A 22,252-nucleotide genomic window follows, 5' to 3' on the forward strand; every position below is an offset into this window, starting at 1 on the left:
AAACAGGCTTTAAAGTATGGTATAGTAATTTGTATTGCTCAATCGTTAGTCAGTCCCTGCATGTTTTCAGAGTCTGTAACAGCTAGTGCTAATCCGTCTAGTGTAGACTACAGTAGTAGCGCGACAGTAATTTACAGTAGTATCCTAATTTGAACTGAAAATGCCTCTTCGTGAGCATTGTCTTGTGATGATTTTGCGCACGCGCAAGGAAAGGGGAACAGGGGAACCGGAACACCGGCAGACACGCTTGCTGACTCTTCGTTTTGTCACACACACACCCACACACCAGGGCTGCCAACTTTTCAAAAAACCTTGGAGTGAGATTTGGTGGGGCCAACCCAATTTTTGCTGCGTAGGCTATTGCGTAGAAGCTATTTTAATCAGTGCATGATCAGACGTGAACATGATCAGACGTGCATTAAAGAGTGCCGTTTTGCTCATAGATAAGGTTTTGCTCCCTCTCTCTTTCTCGAATACAAGTGTACCCAGGTCGTTGCCATGGAGATTTAAAAAAAACGAAACTATCGTTTTTGTTCCTGCTAGCGAAAAGCCAATCCTGAAATTCGGGGTTGGTCATACAGCTAAGCCTTCGTAGCCTGTATGCAAGTAGTTGAATTCATCTATCAAAGATCTATTAAACTGTCCAACTTCTTCAAAGAAACAAACAACACATCGACAAAACAGGCAGCAATCACCGATTAGAACACACCCTGTGATAAAATGGGTATGGCATGGTAGACCAAGATTGTGGAAGTACAGTACAAGGGTGACCACCATAAACAAACCACATGTGGGCCGATTACTAAATTTGTGTGGAACAATGTGTGACATGTTACCAACACTAAAACATAACCTGAAACTGTTATATAATGTCTATCTAACTTAATAAAAATATTTGTATTATGCTTTGTTCTTTAGTACCTTCCAGAAAACACCATTACATCAAAATGTAATAACATGTCTTTATTTTACATGTCATTTAAATTCAACATCACTGAGCCCAAAGGCAGCAGGCATCATGTACCCAGATATGTCCCAGTCCAGTCTTTACTAAAATAACATTTTCTCTTTTTTGTTGCCATTATGCCGCCTTATAAACATTTTATTTTTAAAAGGCAAAAGAATGCATGTACGTTTTCTTAATATGATCATTAAAAACCAACAGACGTGCGTGATGGGGTGAAAATGCTGTGCTGTACAAGTTCAACGCAAAGCGGGACGGGTGGTCACCTAAGTAGCCTACAACTGTCAATAAAAACAGGCTACTGTAATTTAATTCTTTAGAAGAGTGAGTCTGAAGTACGAAGTGTAGGCTACAGAATTGCAACAAAGCATAAACTTTTTTTAAAGGTAGGCGGTCTCAAAATGGGTTGGGCTGGGCTACGTGAAACTTGTAGCCTATAAAGTATTGGTAGATATTTGCTGTTGGCTAACTTTCTAGGATCTCAAAATCTCTAGCAAGATTGACTGGGCTGGGATTGACGGGACAATGAGTTTCATGTCACATTTGAGTTTTGGTGTAAGTATGAACCTGTGTTTTTTTAATAATAGCTGCCATGACAAGAAATATGGATAGAATTATTATGATAGGTAACCATGTGGTAAATTGAGTTGTCTCCTGACCATGATTGCTATTCGAACACTCAATTTGACTACAGACTAGACATTCTTCAGACCACAAACTTCAGCAGAAATGTGGTTAAAATGAAATAGTCTAATGTGTTTTGTACTTAGTTTTTCTATTTAGTGTGTCTTTTTATAAACAAATATTGGTTCTTTGTGGCACCATACTATATGATGGGGATACCACAAAAATAATATCAGGTAGACAACGTCTAGCTCTGTCTCATTTCAGAGCAGCTGTTGCTGCTCTCTGATTATTATTGTCTTGCCTGCCTAATAGTGTTGGATGTTTTTTAATGCCTTTTTAGTCAAGACTTTTTGACTTTTTAGTCAATACATAATGAACAAATAAATGAATGATATGGAAATAGGCTATTAAAAACAGCTGTCCTTTGACTAATCTCCCAACATTTGCTATCTTCCTTGTCCCCAACCCTACCCCACTCATACTCTGCAGATAATCATACTGTCTCTCTGGATGATTGCAGAATGTCAGTATACCTGTCCACCTTGTCCATCTTGTCCTGAAGGTAATAATTATTCAATATTAACAAACAAAATAATTGCAAAGTTATATCAATTCCACTGTTTAATAGATTAAACATTTGATTGCTTCACTCTCCATACACTTTCAGGACATTTTGTCATTTCAAATTGTAGCCAGGCGGAAAGCGGACAATGTTATGGAATAACCTACGATGTTTGCAGAGAGTGTCGAGGTATGTTTAATTCATATAAATTAATTGACATGACGAAATGTCTACATACCTCAAAGAGTGGGAATTTAGTACAAAATAAGTTCATTTTTTTATTGGACATACAACTTGAGACCGATTTGCATGTTTTGGTTTCATCATTTACAGGAGTGGGCCAGACTACCTTGGTTCCCTGCACAGCTTACTCAGATGCAGTGTGTGGCTGTGAAGTTGGATACAGCTTTAACTCAACAGACATCTGCCAGAAACAACTGGCAGTGACCTTACCTCCTAATATACCAGGTAACAATGCTAAGGGACACTTACAGTCGTGGCCAAAAGTATTGGCAGTGACATACATTTTGTGTTTGCAAAGTTTGTTGCTTGAAACCCACATTTCACAGTTTTTGGGCCCTGGCATAAAATGACTGCTAATATATTTTCATTAAGTCATAGCATCAGCAGATGGGAAAGTGTGAACTAGTTCTTCTAAGGTGAAATCACTATAATTTTGATTGGATTTTAAGAGCAGATTGATTGCTGTAGAAAAGGGTACTATTTGCATATATATTGCATAAATTAAACCTGTGAAATACTGAACCAGCAAACTTTGCAAAACACAAAATGTGTCAGTGACAATAATTTTGGCCATAACTGTACATGAAAATTTGTTGCAATTTGACACCAAGTCTGTTAACTGATAAAACTAAAATAGAGTAAATGTCTAGGTTCCCTACCAGTATGTCGAGTAGACATTCCATACTTGTCCAAACTAGCTCTTGTTATACCAAATGCATTCACAGTCCTTGCATGAAGGATCAATGTTTTTTTCTAACAACATTTACATTTACATTACATTTATTCATTTAGCAGACACTTTTATCGAAAGTGACTTTCAAGAGAGAGTTTACAAAGTGCATAGGTCACTGATAATAACAACAAGATAGCCCCAAAAACATTGCGGGTAGCCAAAACATGAAGCACATATTGTGAACAACCAAAATAAGTGCCTAAGGGAAGAACCACAAGAGCATGTAGTTAAACAAGTTACAATTAAACAACATGAATCGCTATAAGTGCAAGTGTACCTGTAGAAAAGCAAGCAACAGTAAAAAATATTTCACAGCGAGTACAACAATTTAAATCAGTCACCACTAACCAACAAGAGCAGCAAGACTCTAAGCAAGAGTCATTGTGATCCTTGAGGAAACTAACATGGGGTCCAGCAAACCATTCCTAAGTACCGTTGTACTCTCGGAACAAGTGCGTCTTGAGCCTTTTCTTGAAGGTGGGGAGACAGTCAGTGTCTCTGATGGAGGTGGGGAGTTGGTTCCACCACTGGGGGGCCAGACACGAGAAGAGCTTGTGTTGGGACTGGGCGCTCTTGAGCAGTGGGACCACCAGGTGGTTGTCTGAAGAAGACCGTAGGTGGCGGGTGGGGGTGTAAGGTTGCAGGAGAGACTTGATGTAGTCGGGTGCAGTCCCGTTCACTGCTCGGAAGGTCAGTACCAGGGTCTTGAATCTGATGCGGGCCGTGATGGGTAGCCAGTGGAGGTAGATGAGGAGCTGGGTAACATGGGAGCGTCTGGGTAGATTGTAGACCAGGCGGGCCGCTGCGTTCTGAATCCTCTGGAGAGGGTGGGTTGCGCATGCTGGTAGATCGGCGAGCAGCAAGTTGCAGTAGTCCAACTTGGAGAGGACAAGTGCTTGGACTAGCAGCTGGGTGGAGTGCTCAGACAGGTATCTCCTGATCTTCCGGATGTTGTAGAGGGTGAATCTACACGACCGGGAGACTGCAGCAATGTGGGCTGTAAGAGAGAGCTTGTCATCCATGGTAACCCCAAGGTTCCTGGCAGAGGATGAAGGGGTCACCGTCGCAGATCCCAGGGTGACTGAGAGATCGTGGGAGATGGAGTGTTTGGCCGGGATGATGAGAAGCTCTGTTTTGGCGAGGTTCAGCTGGAGGTGGTGCTCGGTCATCCAGGCGATGCATTTTTTTATTGTTGTAATGTTTCCATCAATATCCTTTTTTCTAAGGTTCAACTCCATATAATTTGGAAAATGGACAGGACGATAATGTACTAACAGAAATGTAAGACTATACCTCAGATTATATGAACAATAACTTAATAATGCTTGATAACATGTACACACATTCCCTTACTCTCTGCTCCCCTCTCTCTAGAATTATCCTGCTTGTGATCCTTCCAGTCATCCTCCTAATTATGGGTGGTGTGTTGATTTGCTTGCATAGATGGATCTCTAGTCAAGGTAATAAATCCATTAAACTAGCCATTCAGTTGGCCTTATTTTTTAATCACATTCGGGCACCGTTTTATTCTGGTTCTGGACATAATAGCACAGCAGTATTTGAATTAATTGATTATGCTCTCAGCTTCAGTCTGAGGACTGTTCAAATAACTACCAGGAGTTTCTATTATTCTACCATTTCAAGAATAGTATATTTCAGTGTACCTAAATACAGTAATAACCTTTAGGTGTGAATACATAAAATTGCACTTTTATGAAGAAAACTCTTAACACATTAAGTTACAACCGAATGCTTTATACATGGCACACAATACTTAAAGTAAGCATGTATGCTTTCACTTACAGAGTTCGACAAGAAGGTCCCACGATGGGGTGCACAGAACGTGTGATGTCACAGAAAATTTCTCAATCTGAAGAAAAGTGTTCAGATTTTAAATTTATAGGACAGCCAATTACACAATTTTATCTGCTGGTACCAACCCTTTGGGCAAAAAGAACAAAGATTTACCACCAAATAAAAATAACAGTTGCAAAGAGTCATATGGAATCAGGACCAAGATCAGGGGGTTTAACTCCAAATATATGTTTTGGTGGTGAATTACTCTTTAAAGTATATAGAAAATATTATAAAGGTCTGTGGAAGTGTAGTATTTGAAGCTGTGAATTTTTTTTATTGTTTACTGTATGACAATTTAGTAATAGTTTCAAACAATACAAAATCGTAATTTTGTTACTGGCAGCTTAGCTATAATTTAGATATTACATTTCATTACATGTTCTTTGTGTTTACAGGTTTTTTTGCACATTCTATGTTTAATGTGAACATGTTAGCTTAACTGTCTCTATTCAAAGGTATAGTCCTATCTTTTTTAATGAGTGAAAACTAGCTCATTTAGGTCAACATTGTGCATTAAAGAATACAGAAAATGTTATTCATGTCTGTAAAAGTGTAACAATAGAAAACTTGGAAAATGCACAGGCAACACAATGCAATGTTAGATGTAAAGAAACCAAAGGAATTAAAGAATGGTATTATTTTGTTAGCTAGCTATAACTTAAGTTTTAGATATCTATTTTTATGTAAGACTAATTGGTATTAAAAGTCAGTGTCAATCTTATAATGTGACGTTCTCTCTTTAAATTTGTTTTGTTGTGGAAAAAAACATCACACTGTTGTAATTATGAAGATGGGTAATGATTATGGATTTATATGATTGAAAATGAACCTGTTTACTTTTTACTTTTATATGCTATATTACTTTAAACCAGATGCAAAGCTGTTGACTGATTAGTATTGCCACTAATATGTAGAAGATATTAAGCCCAAAGTGCAAATCTAGATAATTAGGGGCTGAATGCGAGAAAAGACTATGTGTATATGCTTCTTCCATAGAAAACTACAAGGCCCAGCTATAATGAGGCATATTTACAGCCCTATGCCCAGAAACCTAGTGCAGCTGGCCTTCAACGCCAGAGCAGGCCTAAAAATGAGATGCAAAAAAGCACCTGTAATCTGAGTCCCCTATGACGAGGGACCAGCTGGGTAATAATGCATAATGCATTTTGTGACCAACAAGTATTGTACCAATGGTAGAACATCATAAAATAATTTGGAAAATATATAAGAGAAATGTCTGGAGAAAACTTCCAGTCTGATCCTGGGATATGCTCACGTTTGTTGGAATCTCTGTCACTCTGAATTTTAATAAACTTTGCATTAAGCTTTGCTGAGTTCCAGTGCTGTTCTTAGATTTGGATATTGGTTGAAAACAGAGAATATTTTTCACGACAGTTTCAGGACATTTCCTTTTCAATGTCTCAAATATAACTATGAATCCATTTCTGTCTGTCTCTGTGTCTCGATCTCATGAACCGGGCACTGTATAAAGTTGCAATTTGGCAGGTGTTTAGCTCAGGACCCAATGATGTGCTGTCTCTCCAGCCACCATAGGTTTGTTGCATAGCCAGCTAGTGGATAATTGACAAGGTTATATTCAGCTAATTGTGTAAGAGAACGCACATTTGGCTGTTGAACTAGAACTGGCAACCAGACAGTCAGTATAGGCAACATTTCTTTATTGTGCTAGCTGACGATTTGCTGAGCCATGAGCTGCACTAAGCGATGGCCCATGGATCACTCTCGGGCACTGCAATAGTAGCCTAATGGTCAAGAAATGTAAGATATAGGCCTATTCATTTGGAGAAGTTTTGCCAGTAGTGGGTGGTGTTATTGGGTTACACAAAAATAATTATGTCTATCACCTAATTATTTTCCGTTATGGCCAATGACAAACGATTTAATCAATTTAATGCAAATCTAAATGGGCAAACATGGTACAATCACACACACTTCTAATAGTTTAGGATATTTGGATCTGAACTCGAAAGGAGTCTTATAAGATGAGAATCAAGTTTGGAAATCCGTTTGGAAGATGGGAATTCCCAGAAGAATATGGATACTTTGACAAGTCACGCCCCGTGCGATGCAGACACAAGATTTTCGAACCCACGCTGGCAGTAAAAGTTTGATTGCTAGTCCTACACGACAGCGGTGGCCTTATTTTATTTTTTAGGCTACTCTGTACACGTTTTTGTGTTTGATTATAACAATTTGGAAATTAGACACGGTTGATTACAGTAAGAACCACGCTTGAATACAACTGGAAATACTTTTTGCTACACCTGCTGGCTGGCACGTCCGGGACATTCATCAATTGAGTTTTAACAGGCTACATTTCAAACATATGCAGAGACCAAATGCCGTTTGACAATTGAAGAAAAAAAGACAAAGGTGGGTATTTAGTAGGTTATTGAATTATTTTGTATCTACAGATGAAGATAACAGCCAGGTCATTTACTTCTTTTAAAATATTCCTCGTGTAGCTAGATAATATATAGCCTAATGTATTGGAGTTTACAACGATACTAATAAGAATCTGAACCTAATCCTGAAACGGACTTTCGGAAACATGCATAGCGTAAACGTCTGCTCAAGAAAAATATAGTTCATCATGAATTGTAAACACTGCTGTTTTATTTTTTGGCATAACCAGTTAGGTTACATTGATGTTGTGATGTTTACATTGTTTTACATTTTTAAACGTGTTTAATGAATACACTTGAATTTACTCCATCTTGGTCTGACAACAACGAGATACTCCATTATTCCTAATCCTTTTGTAGGTGGATTCTCAGTGGCTGTCTTTAGAGACATTTGTTTGGTATTCTTGTCAGTGCCTGCAGTCAGTCAACTCAATGCTGAATCTTCTTTTTTATTTATTTATCTTGACAGTCTTGCCAGTTTTAGTAGGTCATTTTCATACGTCTTTATGCTCCTTTATTGGCACAGTTATATTCAGTTTTTAACATTCTTGGAATAGCCCCACCTTATAATGTCAGAATGTGATGTTTTATTTCTTTGTTAAAAGAAAGGATACTCCATAGAAGACACACAGTTTAAGAATAACTAATCTAGCTGGGAAAGGTAATGTCCATGAGAATTGTATTGTACATACAAATATTTGGATAAAACTCGGTAGAAGAGACAAACCATTGATCAAGAAAGATTGATCTATTCAGTAAAAACAAGTGAAAAAGACTGTCTTCTGGCCTTAAGTTGGCCCTAATTATCCCTGACAAACCTGGATATTTTATGAACTGTTTCAAGCCTGTGTATTTATACATGTAAGAGAAAAGTTGTTGGTTAGGCTAACCACTAAAAGTAGGAATGTCTGAAGTGTTCAGACATGTGTTGTGACAAAGCCAGCATGATTCTGGCACTGCAGCAGTACCTGGCAGGGCTCACATGACACTCATGTACCTCCTGGTCCTCTTTCAACTATACTGAGAAACTTGAGCTTCCTGTTCTTTCTCCCTGTTTCTCTTATCCCTCTTTTCTCCTTTCTCTACACCTCTCCTCCAGCTGTCCTTCGTCAATACACTCACGCACCATCCTTATGGGGAGATGCAATTGTACCTTGTACACAGGTTATATTTGTCCGTATTCAAGTTCAACATATATGATCTAATACTGATACAGTATTACGGTAGTGCAAAGCAAATGTTGAACATTTGCAAGGATTTAGCTGACATGCGCACTACACACACAATGTACTTGATACGTAGAAATGCAATACCTAAGGTAATTGGTGCAGAGAATCACATGACCATCCCCCTAGAGTCCTATGACACCTTTCTCCTTACTCCGCCTCTTACACCACAGAGACACATTCGCACACAAACACACACAGTATCAGGTATTTCAAGGTATGCCAGAGAAGTGACTCATCGGAAGTGTAAAACGTTAAGGAAGGACCGATGCTAAAATGAAATAAAAAAACAAATGTAATCTTTTCTTAAGACGTGGCTGACGATAGACAAACTAAAAGGTGAGTTATTTGATCTTTGCTTTTGTAGTAACTACTTGACTTCCATTCTTTGTGTTTTTAATCTATCAATTTCATAACTTTCACAATCTGTATTGTCACTGATGTAGTGATAGCGATTGTTAAGGTGGATTGTCCAACTTTTGCTGTTTTGCAAAAAGGCTGTGTACTGCTCAAAACTACAGGGTTAAAAGAAGTTGGGTGGCTTTGTGACACCTGATCAACTGTCTCCAATGAAGTGCTGAATCAGCCATGAAGGGAAGGCCTGTGTTTCAGTTTCCGACTGAACCAGCTTTCCATGAATGACATTCAGGGGTAGTTTCCCAGTCACCAACACTTGTTATTGACTAAAAATGACCATAAAGGCTTACATTTAAGTAGTATTTTAGTTAAGGTCTTTTTTATATATATAATATAAAATGTATAGGACTTGTGCCTATATTCTTGTAAACTGACTTTTAATTTGTGCTTGAGTGCCACAGTATTGTGCCACATTTTTTGTTTTACTTGTGTCATTACAGGACTGACTTCCAAAGTTCCAATGTGTGCAACTGACTAATCCCATTAGGATAGCAAGGTGCAATTTTCACATTTGAACCTTTTGAACTGCATCACTGGGTTCTTTTTGCTGTATTAGTGTTCAATTAAAGCTTAACCATCACCTCCAGGGAAGGTTGCCCCCATCCTCCCCCAAGTTGCACCACACATGTGACAATTGTCTCATACATATTTAGGTAATGTCTATTGCACAATGCCAGAGCCATTGTGGTTCAGTTTGGTGAAATTTCAAGGTTTGTTTTGGATACTGTGTTGCCAGGGAGAACTCAGAAGGAAGTGGAAGTTTAAAGGTCATTTGGTTTTGTGCTTTATTGAACTTAACATGCGTAGGTCTAGTGTTTCTAAACCAGATAAGAATTGCCTCAGGAAAAGTTTGAACCCAGAATCGGTCATCTTCGATATATAGGCTCCACACAGGTGTACTGTCCTTGTGTGAGTCTGCATTACGAGTAGGCCTATAGGCAGTAGACATAGATGTTTGGCTATGTCTAATATTAAGTTATCAAGCTATGTTTTGGTGATGATCTCTTCTGTGTCTTTTTGCTTGGAGAGACAGTTATAGCAGATAATATCTTCTGTGAAAATGGTAGAATGCCCCTTTCTGTCTTTGGCTTGCCAAGCTATCCCACCATGCCAGTATACATGAATAGGATGCATTTCCTGTATGTGTTCACACACCCACACCCACACTTTATTCCTTTCCCCCTGAATGCATACTTTAGTTACACAGGCTTTCAACCAATATACTCCCCATAAACCCAGGTTTAATTGTTGGCCTGCTGTCCTCGTGAAATATGAAAACTGAGACCACGTCTAAAAATTACTGTGGCTATGATACATACTGTGTTTATGAAAAGTAAATAGGATGTCTCAGTGCAAATCTATCAACCTTTTCTTTTTTTTATCGTATGCTTTATGGACAAACATTTCCACAATATCTTGTCATTACATTTATCTGTAAAGTGCCTGCCTCTGTCTTATTTTCTTACCCACTCATGCACCCACAAACACACCCTCCCTGTCTCTCTTTGTGTCAACACATAACCTGCTGATCTGTTAAAGTTCATTTCAAAGTCCATTCATCGTTGCCTAGTGATGAAATAACCAAGGTGTAAAAAGCAAGGTGCAACTAGAAAGTCAGCTGACCGGTAAAGGACATGGCTGAATTACTGTGGTAAATTATAATGTGTACTCAAGGAGGGTCTCTATGACTTCTAGCTGATTTTAATGTGTTTATTTTCAAGATGGCCCTCCCTTCCAGACAAATAACAGTTTTAAAGTCTTATTGGCTGTCTGAGAATGCCTATTTACCTGTGTATGTGTTGGCCAGCATAGCAACCATGTCTTTTTATGTTTGTACGTCAAAGTATGTCTGCCTTTATTCTGTATAATCAAGCTGCCTTTAATTGTTACTTAAGAAAAACAAGTATGTATAAAATGCTTCCACTACCACTTATGTGCTCAGAGCAGGCCCCAGTCTGCAGTCAGATGATGATACGCTCTGATTCACACAATGACAGCATTACTGCTCATGTAATGCTTACTTCTTTTGCAGTCAGGCAGCACAGGCAGATCAGAACTTGCATTTTTGCTATTTGGGGCAGATGGTTTCAAAGCTCACTCCAGTAATTGTGTTTGTGTATACGTGCAAGCGTATGCGTTAAAACGTTTGCGGTGAGTAAATGTCATTATACTGTATAAATGGACAAACAAGCAGGCAGACATTGCTGGTGATTGGTACAGGTCAGTGACCTCATTGGGGGGTTGAAAAGGCAGTGTCTGACAGTATCTCTTTGTAAACAGACAGTACTCTCATTGAATATATAGCTCTGCCTCCAATTATCATCAGGGACCACTTTAGCTTATTGTTTGAAAGTAGTCAAAAGTGCAGTGTGCTGTCAGTTCTTCAGTTTGATGAGTTTTGGTGATTTTAATTGTGTTTATTATTCTGTGACTGGGGGTTTCATCCGACATTGTTGTCTCTTTGAGGCATATTGTGGACCTGATGTGAAAAGTGTTTTTTGTATTCCTAAAAAAAAAAATATTTAACAATTACAATTTCAACTTTTTAGAAGGGAAACATGGAAAGCGGATCATTCAACAGGAGATCATGGGCCTCACAGTCTTTACGTGTCACCGCCAAAGAGCTGTCATTGATCAGCGGCCGGGGGAAGACCAATGCCATCGCAGAGCGTTTCTCCAAGTGAGTAAAATATGCCAAACAGTAGTTGTGTCTACTGTACTAACACTTTTTATGTAGGCTATAGTCTATCTTTGTCATGCGTGTGTGAAAAAATCACGTGGATCCATTGCTTTAGAAGGCCTACCATACAGCTCCTCATCTGCAGTCCTAACATTCCATGCAATTATCAAAATACTTTGATAGGTTATGTAATTACTGTACAGTTTAGATGTGCGATTATATTTAGTTTCTGTTGTTCAAATTGTGGTTAGGAGATTCGTTAATATATATAGATTGGTGGCTATCTTTCAAAAGTAATCTGTTCAAGATCAGTTAATCACGATTTTTGAAGATTCAATTCAGTTAGAAATGTTGTTAGGATCACGTAATCTAAATGAAATGAACATGAATAGAAAAATCCCAAAATAAAAACACAAAGGTAACTAGGCTATTGATAGATTTGATAGCCTAAGACTGAAAAAAAAGATGTGTTATGAAGGCAGAATTTCTAGTTGTATGCATATAGCAGTAATGTAATACTTGTATCTGTCCAGTAGATGGTGATATGGAAAACAACTAGACTGATTCTCTCAGTCGCAGTGATAGTGTTTAATAGGGTGTGTTTGGATCAGAATGACCTGATTAAAAGCAAGATGCTCTTTTGTTTTAATGGCCATCAAATGTCAGATTTAAATTAATCCTGAATGGCTATATTGTTATCAAATAGATTACATTATTATGTAAGTACTGTTTAGATGAAGTGAATTTGACAAAAGATCTCAGCTTTATGCAGAACTATATTGCTTCAGCAGAGGTCAGTGTTGCTCATCTCGCCCTCTTCCCTTCCCACAGGTACCAACGAGCGGCTGAGTCCAATGCAGAGAAGAAGAAAGCAGTAAGTATCTACCTATTCTCCAAACAAACTGCCCGTTACTAGCTCCCCTTTGTTGACTACTTGTTGTGATCAGCCTATAGTCATGCCCATAATCCCACTTCAAATGCCTAATCCCCTTTAATACCCTCTGCTACTGCCATAGTTAGTTGCCTTTGTCAGTTGGGCTGTGCTTGATTGGACTAGTGAAGGGAATAAGAAATCACCCAGTAACAGGCGTGATTAAGAGGTAATTCTACCATATTGAGTGTCATCCTTGTTTTTGGATACATTATGTAGTTTGGGGTAAAATTAGGTTTTGTGTTCTCTCGAATAATATTTTCTTCCTTCTGATGGAGCTACAATATTTACTGTTCAGTCACTCGTCAAATCTTTAAGACTTTGTGACTATCTGATCCTTTGTTAGTATAACTACAATTTCCTGCCATATGACTAAGATTTGACCAAAAGATTGTCCACAATGATGTGAACTTTCCAAATTAGCATTCACCAAGGTCAGCACTAATGTTATTATATTAGCTTGTAGTAGTCTACTCTTGATTGTGCCTTGTGCTTGGCTTTACTACTGAGCCAGATCTGTAATGTTAGAATTAGGTTTTGCGGAAGTGTCTCCCCAGTTGTGTGAGTGTGGATAAAGTGAGCCGGAAGCTGACTCTGAGTCATGGACCCGATGGACAGGATGTATCAGAATCAGGACGTAGCACATTTCATAAGGCCTTTGAGAAGACAAAGGGTCAGGTAAAGGTGAAGATCAACTGAATATCACTGATAACTGGAATAACTGACTACTTAAGAAGCACTTAAACAATGTAATATTATGATTTTCCGCCACATTCCTCAATAGTTGTAGAGCATACAGTTCTAATTGAGAACTTGATCTTAGTGAGGCAGAGACCATTAGGCTGTAATTAAATTATACATTGCAGGATTTATAGACAAAATCATAATGTCTAACATTAAGTTCCTCTGTTGGAATAAAACTAAAATGAAACACGAGACCCAGCCGTTGAAGAGTTAAACTTTTCCTAAATGTATCATTTCCTGCTTTCTGGTTTCCTGGGTATTTTTTTTCTCTCTCCTGGTCTTGATGGGGGGTGGGCTAGCTCCTACAAGCAGAGTTTTTTTCTTACTGCTAACATCTGGGAGAACTCTATCATTCTCTCTCAGCTCACAGACCCAGAGAAGGACTTCATCCAACACTGCTGCCTAGGTCTGCTTGACTTCGCCTCGTCTCTCCTCACTCACACAGGTTTCTCCACTTCTCTTTTCAAAAAACAGAGAACAAACTTTTCATTGTTTTGTCCATTTGCTGTAGTTCAGCTGGTCTGACAAAGAAAGGGATTGTGCGTCTGTTTTCTGTTAGCTTCGGGTTTCTCTCTTACTGTCCTGTTCAGTCCTCCCTTTCTCCCTCTTCCTTTACCATGTGTGTGCTCGTCTCTGTCAAATCCTTTGTTGTGACTTGCAGAATGGATTCCTCTGGAGTAGCTAGATTATGGACTGTGGTCATAAGGAGATGTCTCAAGTAGAGTTAGGGTTTGGAGGTGTTTATATGGACTACTTCCACTTGCTCGTTGACCACCTCTTCTTCTTAAATGGAGAGGTAATGTTGGTTCTTCATTCAAGAGTTTTTGATCTTGGAAATTACTGAACAATGCACATCATTTATTTACCATAGATTTGAATAGTTGTGTCAGTTGACCTGGTTTTCTGTATGCTCACACATGCTGCAGTCTAGTTGGGTCTAAGGAAAGGTATGCTTGATTCACCAAATGGGTTGACTAATTTATTAGTTACCTCAGTCTTCCTGTCAAAGGGTGTTCCACGCCCCTTTCTGTACTTTCCAGCTGTTTATAGTCAGTTATGAGCAGGCTGTTATTTCCATAGAGAAAATGGAAAACTAATACATTACACATTAGGGCAGAACTCTCCCTTCATCTTTTTTGATAGTAGCTTGTTGAGATTATGGATGGTTGGTTAGTGGAGAGGACCTTCCCCTGGGTTGTTTGTGGGAAAAGGTAAGGTTGCCACAGAATGGAATGCAGTTGAGAAAGAGTTCTCCATGTTCAGTCCTGCTCCCTCTTTCTGAAGCCAAGTCTTTCTTTGCTGCTGTGGCACTAAGTCTGCAGCTGACAGCAACCCCTGGACAGCTTTCCTCTCCTGGATCAGCTTTAGGAACAGCTGGTCATTGAATCTGCTGTCATTTGTCCAAGTCAGTAACAAGCTCATTCTTTACAACATGGCTGCTGTAGGATGAAATATTTTTTGGTGATGACATTATGTGCTTGTTTTTTTCTGCAACTTGAGGTTGTATTGCCTAATAAAAACTGAACTTTTGGTACAGTGTGGAAACTTGAAATGCAGACTTATGGACCATTTATCAGTGATCCATACCTGGCAATGACTGATGTGTTGGTTGTGTAGTCTTGTCACATTTGTGTCAGTTTTACAGGAGGTCAGAAATTGAGACTGAAGTGGTGTTCTAATCCCCTCTCTCCTTTTCTTGTCCTCCCAGTCGGTTGAGAGTCTGCCACCCACCCTGCGCTCAGGGAACCTGAGTGTTTTAAAGAAACGTTGGGAACATACAGGACCCCCTCCACAGGATAAAACTGTTCCTCTGCCCACCAGCAAACCCCGTGCTCGCATTACCCCTCCAGCTGTGCCCAGACCTCCCCCCCCCACCGAAAACCATTCCCCAACCAAGTCCCCTGGACCCTTGAACACTCAAGAAGGTCAAAGTATAGCCAGCCACCACCCGTACCTCCCAGCAGCAATAAAGCCAGCAGAGGGAGGAGAGAACCAGAGAGCAATGGAGAAGAAAGAGATGAGAACAAATGAAGGAGAAGAGGAGGAAGGGTTGATGCAGGTGGAAGAGAAAGTGGTGTCCAGCCCCTGCAGCCCCTTGGAGAAACCCAGTATGCCTCTCAACAGTCTGAAGATGATGTTTGAGAAGGGAGAGGGAGGCTCCATTGGCAAGGTACACACACACACACACACACACACACACACACACACACACACACACATACAGACAGACAGCAGTAATGTAGCTAACCTCTTATCCTGTTTTTGAGTTTTAGACTGTACTAGTTCCAATCTTTCTTTGGGGTTTAGTCAAGTCAGTCACATGCTATTGTACCTGATTAATTCATGCGCTTGAAAGCCCTGTCTGCTTCTTGCATGGCTCCCCTTGGAGCGCTGTCTGTCTCAGTGCACATCAGTAAGTACAGACTGAACACCTCTTTACCAAAACTACACACACAACCTTGCCCACTTATACAGTACACACCTTGCAAATATACACATACAGAGAGAGACCAGGACTTACACCAGAAGTCAGATTATTGAATAATGTTAAAACTTTAAATACAGGAGGTTGCCCTAAGTCTCATCAGAAACAAGTCACATATTAAATTGCATAATTACAAGCTGTCCTGTCATTGCTTTGCAAATATCCCTGACAAAACCCCCTGTTCTCCTGCCTTCCTGCTCCTCAAAACTCCATGCCCTTCCAAACATTTGACTAAAGTCACCTCCTCTCACTCTCTCTCTTTCCCCTTTACCCCCAGCCCTATGCTCTCAGATCTAGTCTACCCTGACCAAGCTTAGTAATCCTCACCAGCCTTCCTTTCTGCCCCCTCCCGGACCCCTACCTCCACCCTGTATTGTAGCCGAGGGTCTGGAATGTTCTTGCATTCCTCTTTGTCGCTTTCTTCAAAGACCCACCTCTGGAATTCTACCTCTCTTTTCCTGCCCTCCCTTCTTGCCGTGTGATTCTTCCTTCGTGAAGTATTCTTTCTATCAGATCCCACCACACCTACAACATCTAGCCCAAGATATTTCTGCTCTTCATATCTTTACTTTTAGTTTTTTGTATGTTCTACTTTTGGTTTTGTGATTCATAAAAATTTAATTCAGTATTTGGGGTGACAATTTAACATGTTATCTTTCTGGACTGCTGTAGAACTGTCCTCTTTTGCTTTTCAGCTATGACAGGCAGGGGTGGAGGAGGCTTGAGAGTTTCAGGCCTTTCAGGAGGCCTGAATTTCAGGAGCAATTGTGTGGATGTGCCATGCCTTTGTGTTTACCACTTTTGTTAACTAAGTTCATGAGCATTCACCGCAGAAAGTCTCCCCTGTGTCTCTGAGGAGGCTGGGTAGAGAACAGTGGTGGTGTTGTAGTGGTCCAGGACTCGTGAAGGCAAGCCTGTGTCATGCTGACCATGTTCCTAAGGTCCTGGGCTGCTGCTGAATATACTGCTTGAATTGTATAGAGGGGACTCTATTAGGGGGTCAACTTCAATTTGTTTTGGTCTGAGACCTGTGCTCACTGCTGAGTGTCCGTTTAATACACAACATTTTTTTAAGCCCCCATTTTCACAAATAGTTACAAGTGTGTGTGTGTGTGTGTGTGTATAGTTATCTACATCCAATTTACTACGGATTAAGAATAATTTATAACATCGGTGAAGGTCGGCTGATCATTGGTCACACTTCAGCACACACACAGACATACAGAGCTCATCCTATTCCAGCTGTATCTCTGTGCCTGCTCAGCGCTGATGCCGTCTTACAGCAGTGCTGATGTCATGGCAGTGGTATGCACATGCTCCTTACCCCCAGATCACTGGAGGCCTACAAACCCTGACTCCTACAGAAAACACTGCTCCTTTCTCCCACCCGCATAACATCCTGACAGTAGACACTCTCTGTCTCTCACAAACACACACATTTTCTTTGTTTCTCTCTGTGTCTCTTTCTTTTATTACCTCCCCAACTGTCTGATGGACCTGCTCTTCCCATTTGTTTCTATTTTTTCACACCTTTTTCTGTAGTTGTAGTCCACCTCTCTCTTTCTCTCTTTACTGTTCAGTGCTAGCTCTGAGGAAGGTTTCAGAAACATGATGCATCATGGTCGTGGTTGTTACCAGTGTGTCTGGACAGCTAAATGCGTCCAAGACAATAAAAAGAATACTTTAAAAAAACAAAGAAAAATTAAGTCTCTGGTTGGCCCTAATAAATGGGCATCATTTTCCTTTTGACCCCAGCACTGTCTAATCTGGCATCAGTTAAAGTGGTTTTGGAACTAAGTGTTCCTGTCTGTACACATTCTTCTAGTCGCATTGCACAGCTTTCACAATACTGGACTAACGAGAGCTGCCTTCTTCGAAACCTAACACCATGAAAATAGTGAAACAATCCCATCCCACGCCACCTAAACAGTCCTATTGTACAGTCCTGCATGTAAGCCTGTGAGGAGGGGAGGGGGGCAGCTAGAGCTCCATGATGATTTCAAATGGGAGGGCCAGGAGAAACAGATTGTTTTAATTGACTAGATCTCTCCTTCACTCTTCTGTGTTGAGGATTACTGCTAAGTCTCTGTCTGGTTTACTCATCAGTGTGTGTGGACACATGGGCAAAACGCAAATACACACAATCAATTCCCAACGCAATTGACGCCCCAATATATGTATACTTTTCTTTCTTTTCAAATTGGTCCTTTAGTTAAATTAAATCAGTGATGTAATTTCTCATTTGATTAGAGCAGGGAAATGGCACATACATCAAATGGGTGTTTGAGATTATTTATCAGGGAGTGAAAGAGTTTTCTGTAAGTGGTCATCAGTGTCCTGTTGTAATTCAAAATGAATCCAGAAAGTGACTAATGAGGATACAGCTAGTGTGGGGGAGGGGGGATGTGGGGTTGGTCTTCTGGGACCAATAAGGAATTGACTTGGGTACAGACAAGAAGTGCTGACTCATTCTGCCACAAAGATCAGAATCAGAATGGGTTTTATTCGCCATGAAAGTTTGCACAGACAAGGAATTTGCTTTGGCAGGAAGGTGCAAACATTAAACATATAGGAATCAAAAATTTAAATATGAGGACTAACTATACTAAGGGAACATAACTAGCAATACAAAGTGGAATTAGATTAAAAAGATAGAAAGTTTATGGGTCTATGACTGATTGTGTGTTTGACCTGACCTGAGTGTTCTCATTTAGGAGACAAGGACGGGACTGCGCCGGACCCCTTCAGAGGACATGGACAGACTTGGGGGTAACACAAATGAACACACATACTTTTTTTTTTTTTTTGAAGATCACTGTTGTAACTTAAGGATATTTGGGTGAAAATTGCTATGATGACTGTAAACCTGTGTGTCTGTGTTCTAGGCCTTTCCTTATCTGAGAGAGTGTTTGAGTCCACATCACTTAGGGACAGGATGGCAAAATACCAAGCTGCTGTGTCCAAAAAGGACGCTGCACGCATTGGGAGTTCATCCATGTGTGTATGTACATGTCATGCTACTATTTTACTGCTCAATTCTTACATGAACCTTGAAACCTTATCCAGAAACTGAAGAAGATAACAATGTTTTGCAAGGGATTATTACTGTCTGATTTACCATTTCAACCATTTAGATGTCACACTGTTCTGTATTGAGGTGAGTTGTTTTAATCAACCCTGTTGTTTTTCAGGCTAGTGTCTCAGAAATGGATGGAAGTCACCTCAGTGGCAAGGAAATTGTGCCCCCTGGTGGTGTAGCTTTGGTCAGTACTAATATATGGGAGAAGGAGAGAGATGGTGTGTTAGAGACAATGTTTTTGAGTTTTTAATGCAGTAGCCTCTTGTAATGTCTGCGTTTGTATATGCAAACATTTAATTATCAGAGTTCAGGCTGATGAATAGAGTAGTAATGTCCTGATAGTAAATCAACTCTGTGCCACGGGGCAGTTAACTATGTGACCTTGTAAAGTTTGACAGTCTTTCTCTCTGTCTTTTTCTCTTTTTTCCCTTTTGCACTCTCTCTACCCCCTTCTCAATTAGGTATCACCTTTAGAGTCTAAAATCAAAAAACTGCCAGTTCATGAGACTAACGGTGAGTCTGGGAGACCCACTCATACATGTGTAAACAGCAGTATTCTGTGCACCCGTCCTGTGATGTCGCAGCTTGGGGTGTGGGGTTCAGGGGACAGAGCTGTGTCCCAGCAGGAATCTGAGCTGTTCTTTTCTCTAATTGGGCCCCATAAATATGGGTAAAAGGGCAGGTCTGACTGTTGTTTACTTGAATTACTGTTCTGTCCTGGTGTCCACTCTTCTACCTCCTATATGAGCCAAACTGGAGTCTGAAGCCTGCAATTGCATTATGCTTGCCTTTTTTTAGGCACTGATATGAATTCACATCCTAGCTCTAAGAGTAGCCCTCTGTCGGCTGCCCATAGTGATCCACCGAAGGCAACTAGAGTAAGTGATTTCCCTCATCATGACCCATCATTTAAAAAAACTAAAACCTAATATTTACAGTATATTCCTGGTGACCCCAGTCCTCTTACATATATTTTGTATTACTAAATGTAGAAATTCTGCCTGCCTGTGAGGGAAACTTGCATTGCGTGCCTAAAGACTGTGTACCCTCTGGAGAGACTGGTGGCAGATCAGCACATTTACCACAACACCTGCTTCCGCTGTGTCCACTGCAACACTAAGCTCAGGTCTGACTTTACCTGCACATACAGGGCTCTCTGTTGATACTTGACATAGAGATGTGTTACTCTTGAACGGTCATTTCTCAGGAAACCTCTTGGTATAATAGCTAAGATTTTAGTTGTCTTTCTTTCTAACCTTTTTACTGCCTTCTGTTTAGCTTGGGGAACTATGCCTCTTTGCATGGCAATGTCTACTGCAAGCCCCACTTTAGCCAGCTGTTCAAGGCCAAAGGAAACTATGATGAGGGCTTTGGACACCGGCCCCACAAAGAGCTATGGACCACCCGGACTGACGAAGAGGAGGACTTGTTGGAAGAAGAGAGAGCTAGGCCAAAGGAAGTTGAGGAACTGACAGTAGTTTCTCATCCAGCTGAGAACAACCCAGCCAAACAACCGAGCCCCACTGTGGAGGAGTCTCCCATAGCCAAGGTAACAGACCTGGCTGCCTCTCTGGAGACACTGGCCCACACCAACACAAGTTCAAATGAGAAGCACAGCTCTGTGGAGAGACCAACAGAGACTCGCAGGCTGAGGATCGCCTGGCCCCCTTCTTCAGAGGGAGATTTAGGGGCTGGGACGGGTGCCCGAGGAGGAAGCCCCTCCTTGGAGGGAGCTGCTGGGGGTCGGCCATGGAGGGCGAAGTGGCCCCCAGAGGGAGAGCTGCTGATGTCCAATCAGAGCCCAGAGCAGGCAGAGCTGAAAAGCCTGAGGAGAAGCTCCTCTCTGAAGGAGCGCAGTCGGCCCTTTTCTGTGGCTGTCACCGCTAGTTCCCCTCTGTCCCTGGGCCCCCGGGAGCCCCGCCGACCCATCAGGCCCCTGCTGGAGAGAAGGGGCTCTCTGGAGGAAACCCGCTGCTGGCCTCAGGACCCTGCCCAGCAGGCTCAGGGCCAGGCAGAGAGAGGGAGGGATGAGAGGGAAGAGAAGAAGCCCATTGGAGGAGGCAGCAGCTCAGAGGAGGAAGCTGAAAGTCTTCCAAAGCAGACGGAGAATAGAAAGGAACAAATGTCAAGAGAGAAAGCAGCAGCAGCAGCGGCAGTGGAAGATGAGGAGGAAGAAGCGCCTCTGAAATGCCAAAGTGCCTCACCAGAAATCCCAGCATCCCCCTCTTCACCTCTGCATGTCAAACACAACCGCACCTCCCAGGATGTGGGATTCTGGGATGGGGAAGAAGAGGGGGGAGAAGGGGAGGAGGAGCTGACAGTGGAGCAGATGATCAAGAGGAATCGCTACTATGAAGAAGATGATGAGGAAGATGATGTCTGAGAAGGATTTGTCTATGTCCCCCTTTCAGACAGCAGAATTAGCTTAACATGTATGAAAGGGTGAGGATGATGCAACGGGTGGAAGGGCACACCTTTTTTCTAACTGTGTTGGTGCAATTTGTGATTTTATATTAGGTTTAGTGTTCATTCTGTCTTAAACAACTCCTGGCCTCTTGGGTTCCTTCAATTAATTCAGAGGTAGGCAATGGATCCTGACTGGTGTATTGAAATGTTTCCATCTTTTTGGTACTTTTGGTAGTTTTTTCTTTATGCAGCAAAGGCTAGTTAGTCTGTTTTTAAACTCTTAACTGAACGACCATCTCAATGACAATGCCTTGATATAATATGGGAATTATTCAATTGTGGGGTAATAAAATATACACTCTATGCTGGAAGCTCTGCATCTTTCACTTAAATATTGTCTTGCTTTGTTTTTGAAAGACGGTGGTGAATGATGGATTAAATATCGATAATATTAGCCAGTCCAAATCACTGCCACATGGATGATGGGAAAAGTATTTCTAAATGCTTGTAAAGTGTTAAACACTTGGATTGATTTGAGAATGACAAGTTTTGTTTGTTTCTCTGGTCCAAATGAATTGTCTGAGTGCAGTGTTTCTGAATGTTTTTGCTTCCTGCTTTTTCTAATTTTCAATTAAAAGGTGCCTGGTTTAAACTGTATAAAAATCATATTTTGTAATTGAGTTTAGAACTGGATATATGCACATTGTCAGATTTACCCTGATTATGTATACTGTACTTTACTGGACCAATGTTTTTTATATCTTTATGGACATTTTAAGTCATTAAATTACCATAATGCCATTATTTGTAATGAATAAAATGGTTTATTATGGATATGACTCTTCTTATTTAAACATGAACTCAAGTTGATA

General features: G+C 40.6%; 1 protein-coding gene and 1 long non-coding RNA gene across 5 annotated transcripts; both read left to right on the plus strand.

The window, feature by feature from the left end:
* The first annotated feature begins 2,041 nt into the window (after positions 1-2,041).
* LOC136944918 (uncharacterized) lies at positions 2,042-6,309 on the plus strand. The gene is made up of 5 exons (XR_010876803.1): positions 2,042-2,153; positions 2,259-2,342; positions 2,487-2,621; positions 4,504-4,589; positions 4,935-6,309. It is a non-coding gene; the product is annotated as an uncharacterized lncRNA (long non-coding RNA).
* An 829-nt stretch (positions 6,310-7,138) lies between these two features.
* On the plus strand, positions 7,139-22,212 carry LOC136940466 (LIM domain and actin-binding protein 1-like). Of its 4 annotated transcripts, none has more exons than XM_067232646.1 (11): positions 7,139-7,384; positions 11,608-11,735; positions 12,567-12,609; positions 15,119-15,580; positions 18,610-18,664; positions 18,781-18,896; positions 19,087-19,158; positions 19,436-19,487; positions 19,773-19,852; positions 19,967-20,100; positions 20,253-22,212. In XM_067232646.1, the coding sequence occupies exons 2-11, from the start codon at positions 11,614-11,616 to the stop codon at positions 21,355-21,357; spliced, it is 2,241 nt and encodes a 746-aa protein (XP_067088747.1). In that variant the 5' UTR covers positions 7,139-7,384; positions 11,608-11,613; the 3' UTR covers positions 21,358-22,212. The 4 variants fall into 4 exon arrangements, with proteins under 4 accessions (XP_067088747.1, XP_067088739.1, XP_067088730.1 ...); XM_067232638.1 differs by having other exon boundaries at positions 7,139-7,380; positions 11,605-11,735; XM_067232629.1 differs by lacking the exon at positions 7,139-7,384 and adding an exon at positions 8,831-8,977 and having other exon boundaries at positions 11,605-11,735.
* The last annotated feature ends 40 nt before the right edge of the window (positions 22,213-22,252 follow it).

The sequence above is a fragment of the Osmerus mordax genome, chromosome 1 (assembly GCF_038355195.1).
Source record: "Osmerus mordax isolate fOsmMor3 chromosome 1, fOsmMor3.pri, whole genome shotgun sequence".
Lineage (NCBI taxonomy): Eukaryota > Metazoa > Chordata > Actinopteri > Osmeriformes > Osmeridae > Osmerus > Osmerus mordax.

Excerpts from the sequence above, each read along its gene's own strand:
- LOC136940466 (XM_067232646.1), top strand. The coding sequence starts at position 11,614 with ATGGAAAGCGGATCATTCAACAGGAGATCATGGGCCTCACAGTCTTTA. Across the intron at positions 18,665-18,780 it reads GGACATGGACAGACTTGGGG|GCCTTTCCTTATCTGAGAGA; the intron begins GTAACACAAATG and ends TCTGTGTTCTAG. Across the intron at positions 19,853-19,966 it reads ATCCACCGAAGGCAACTAGA|AAATTCTGCCTGCCTGTGAG; the intron begins GTAAGTGATTTC and ends TACTAAATGTAG.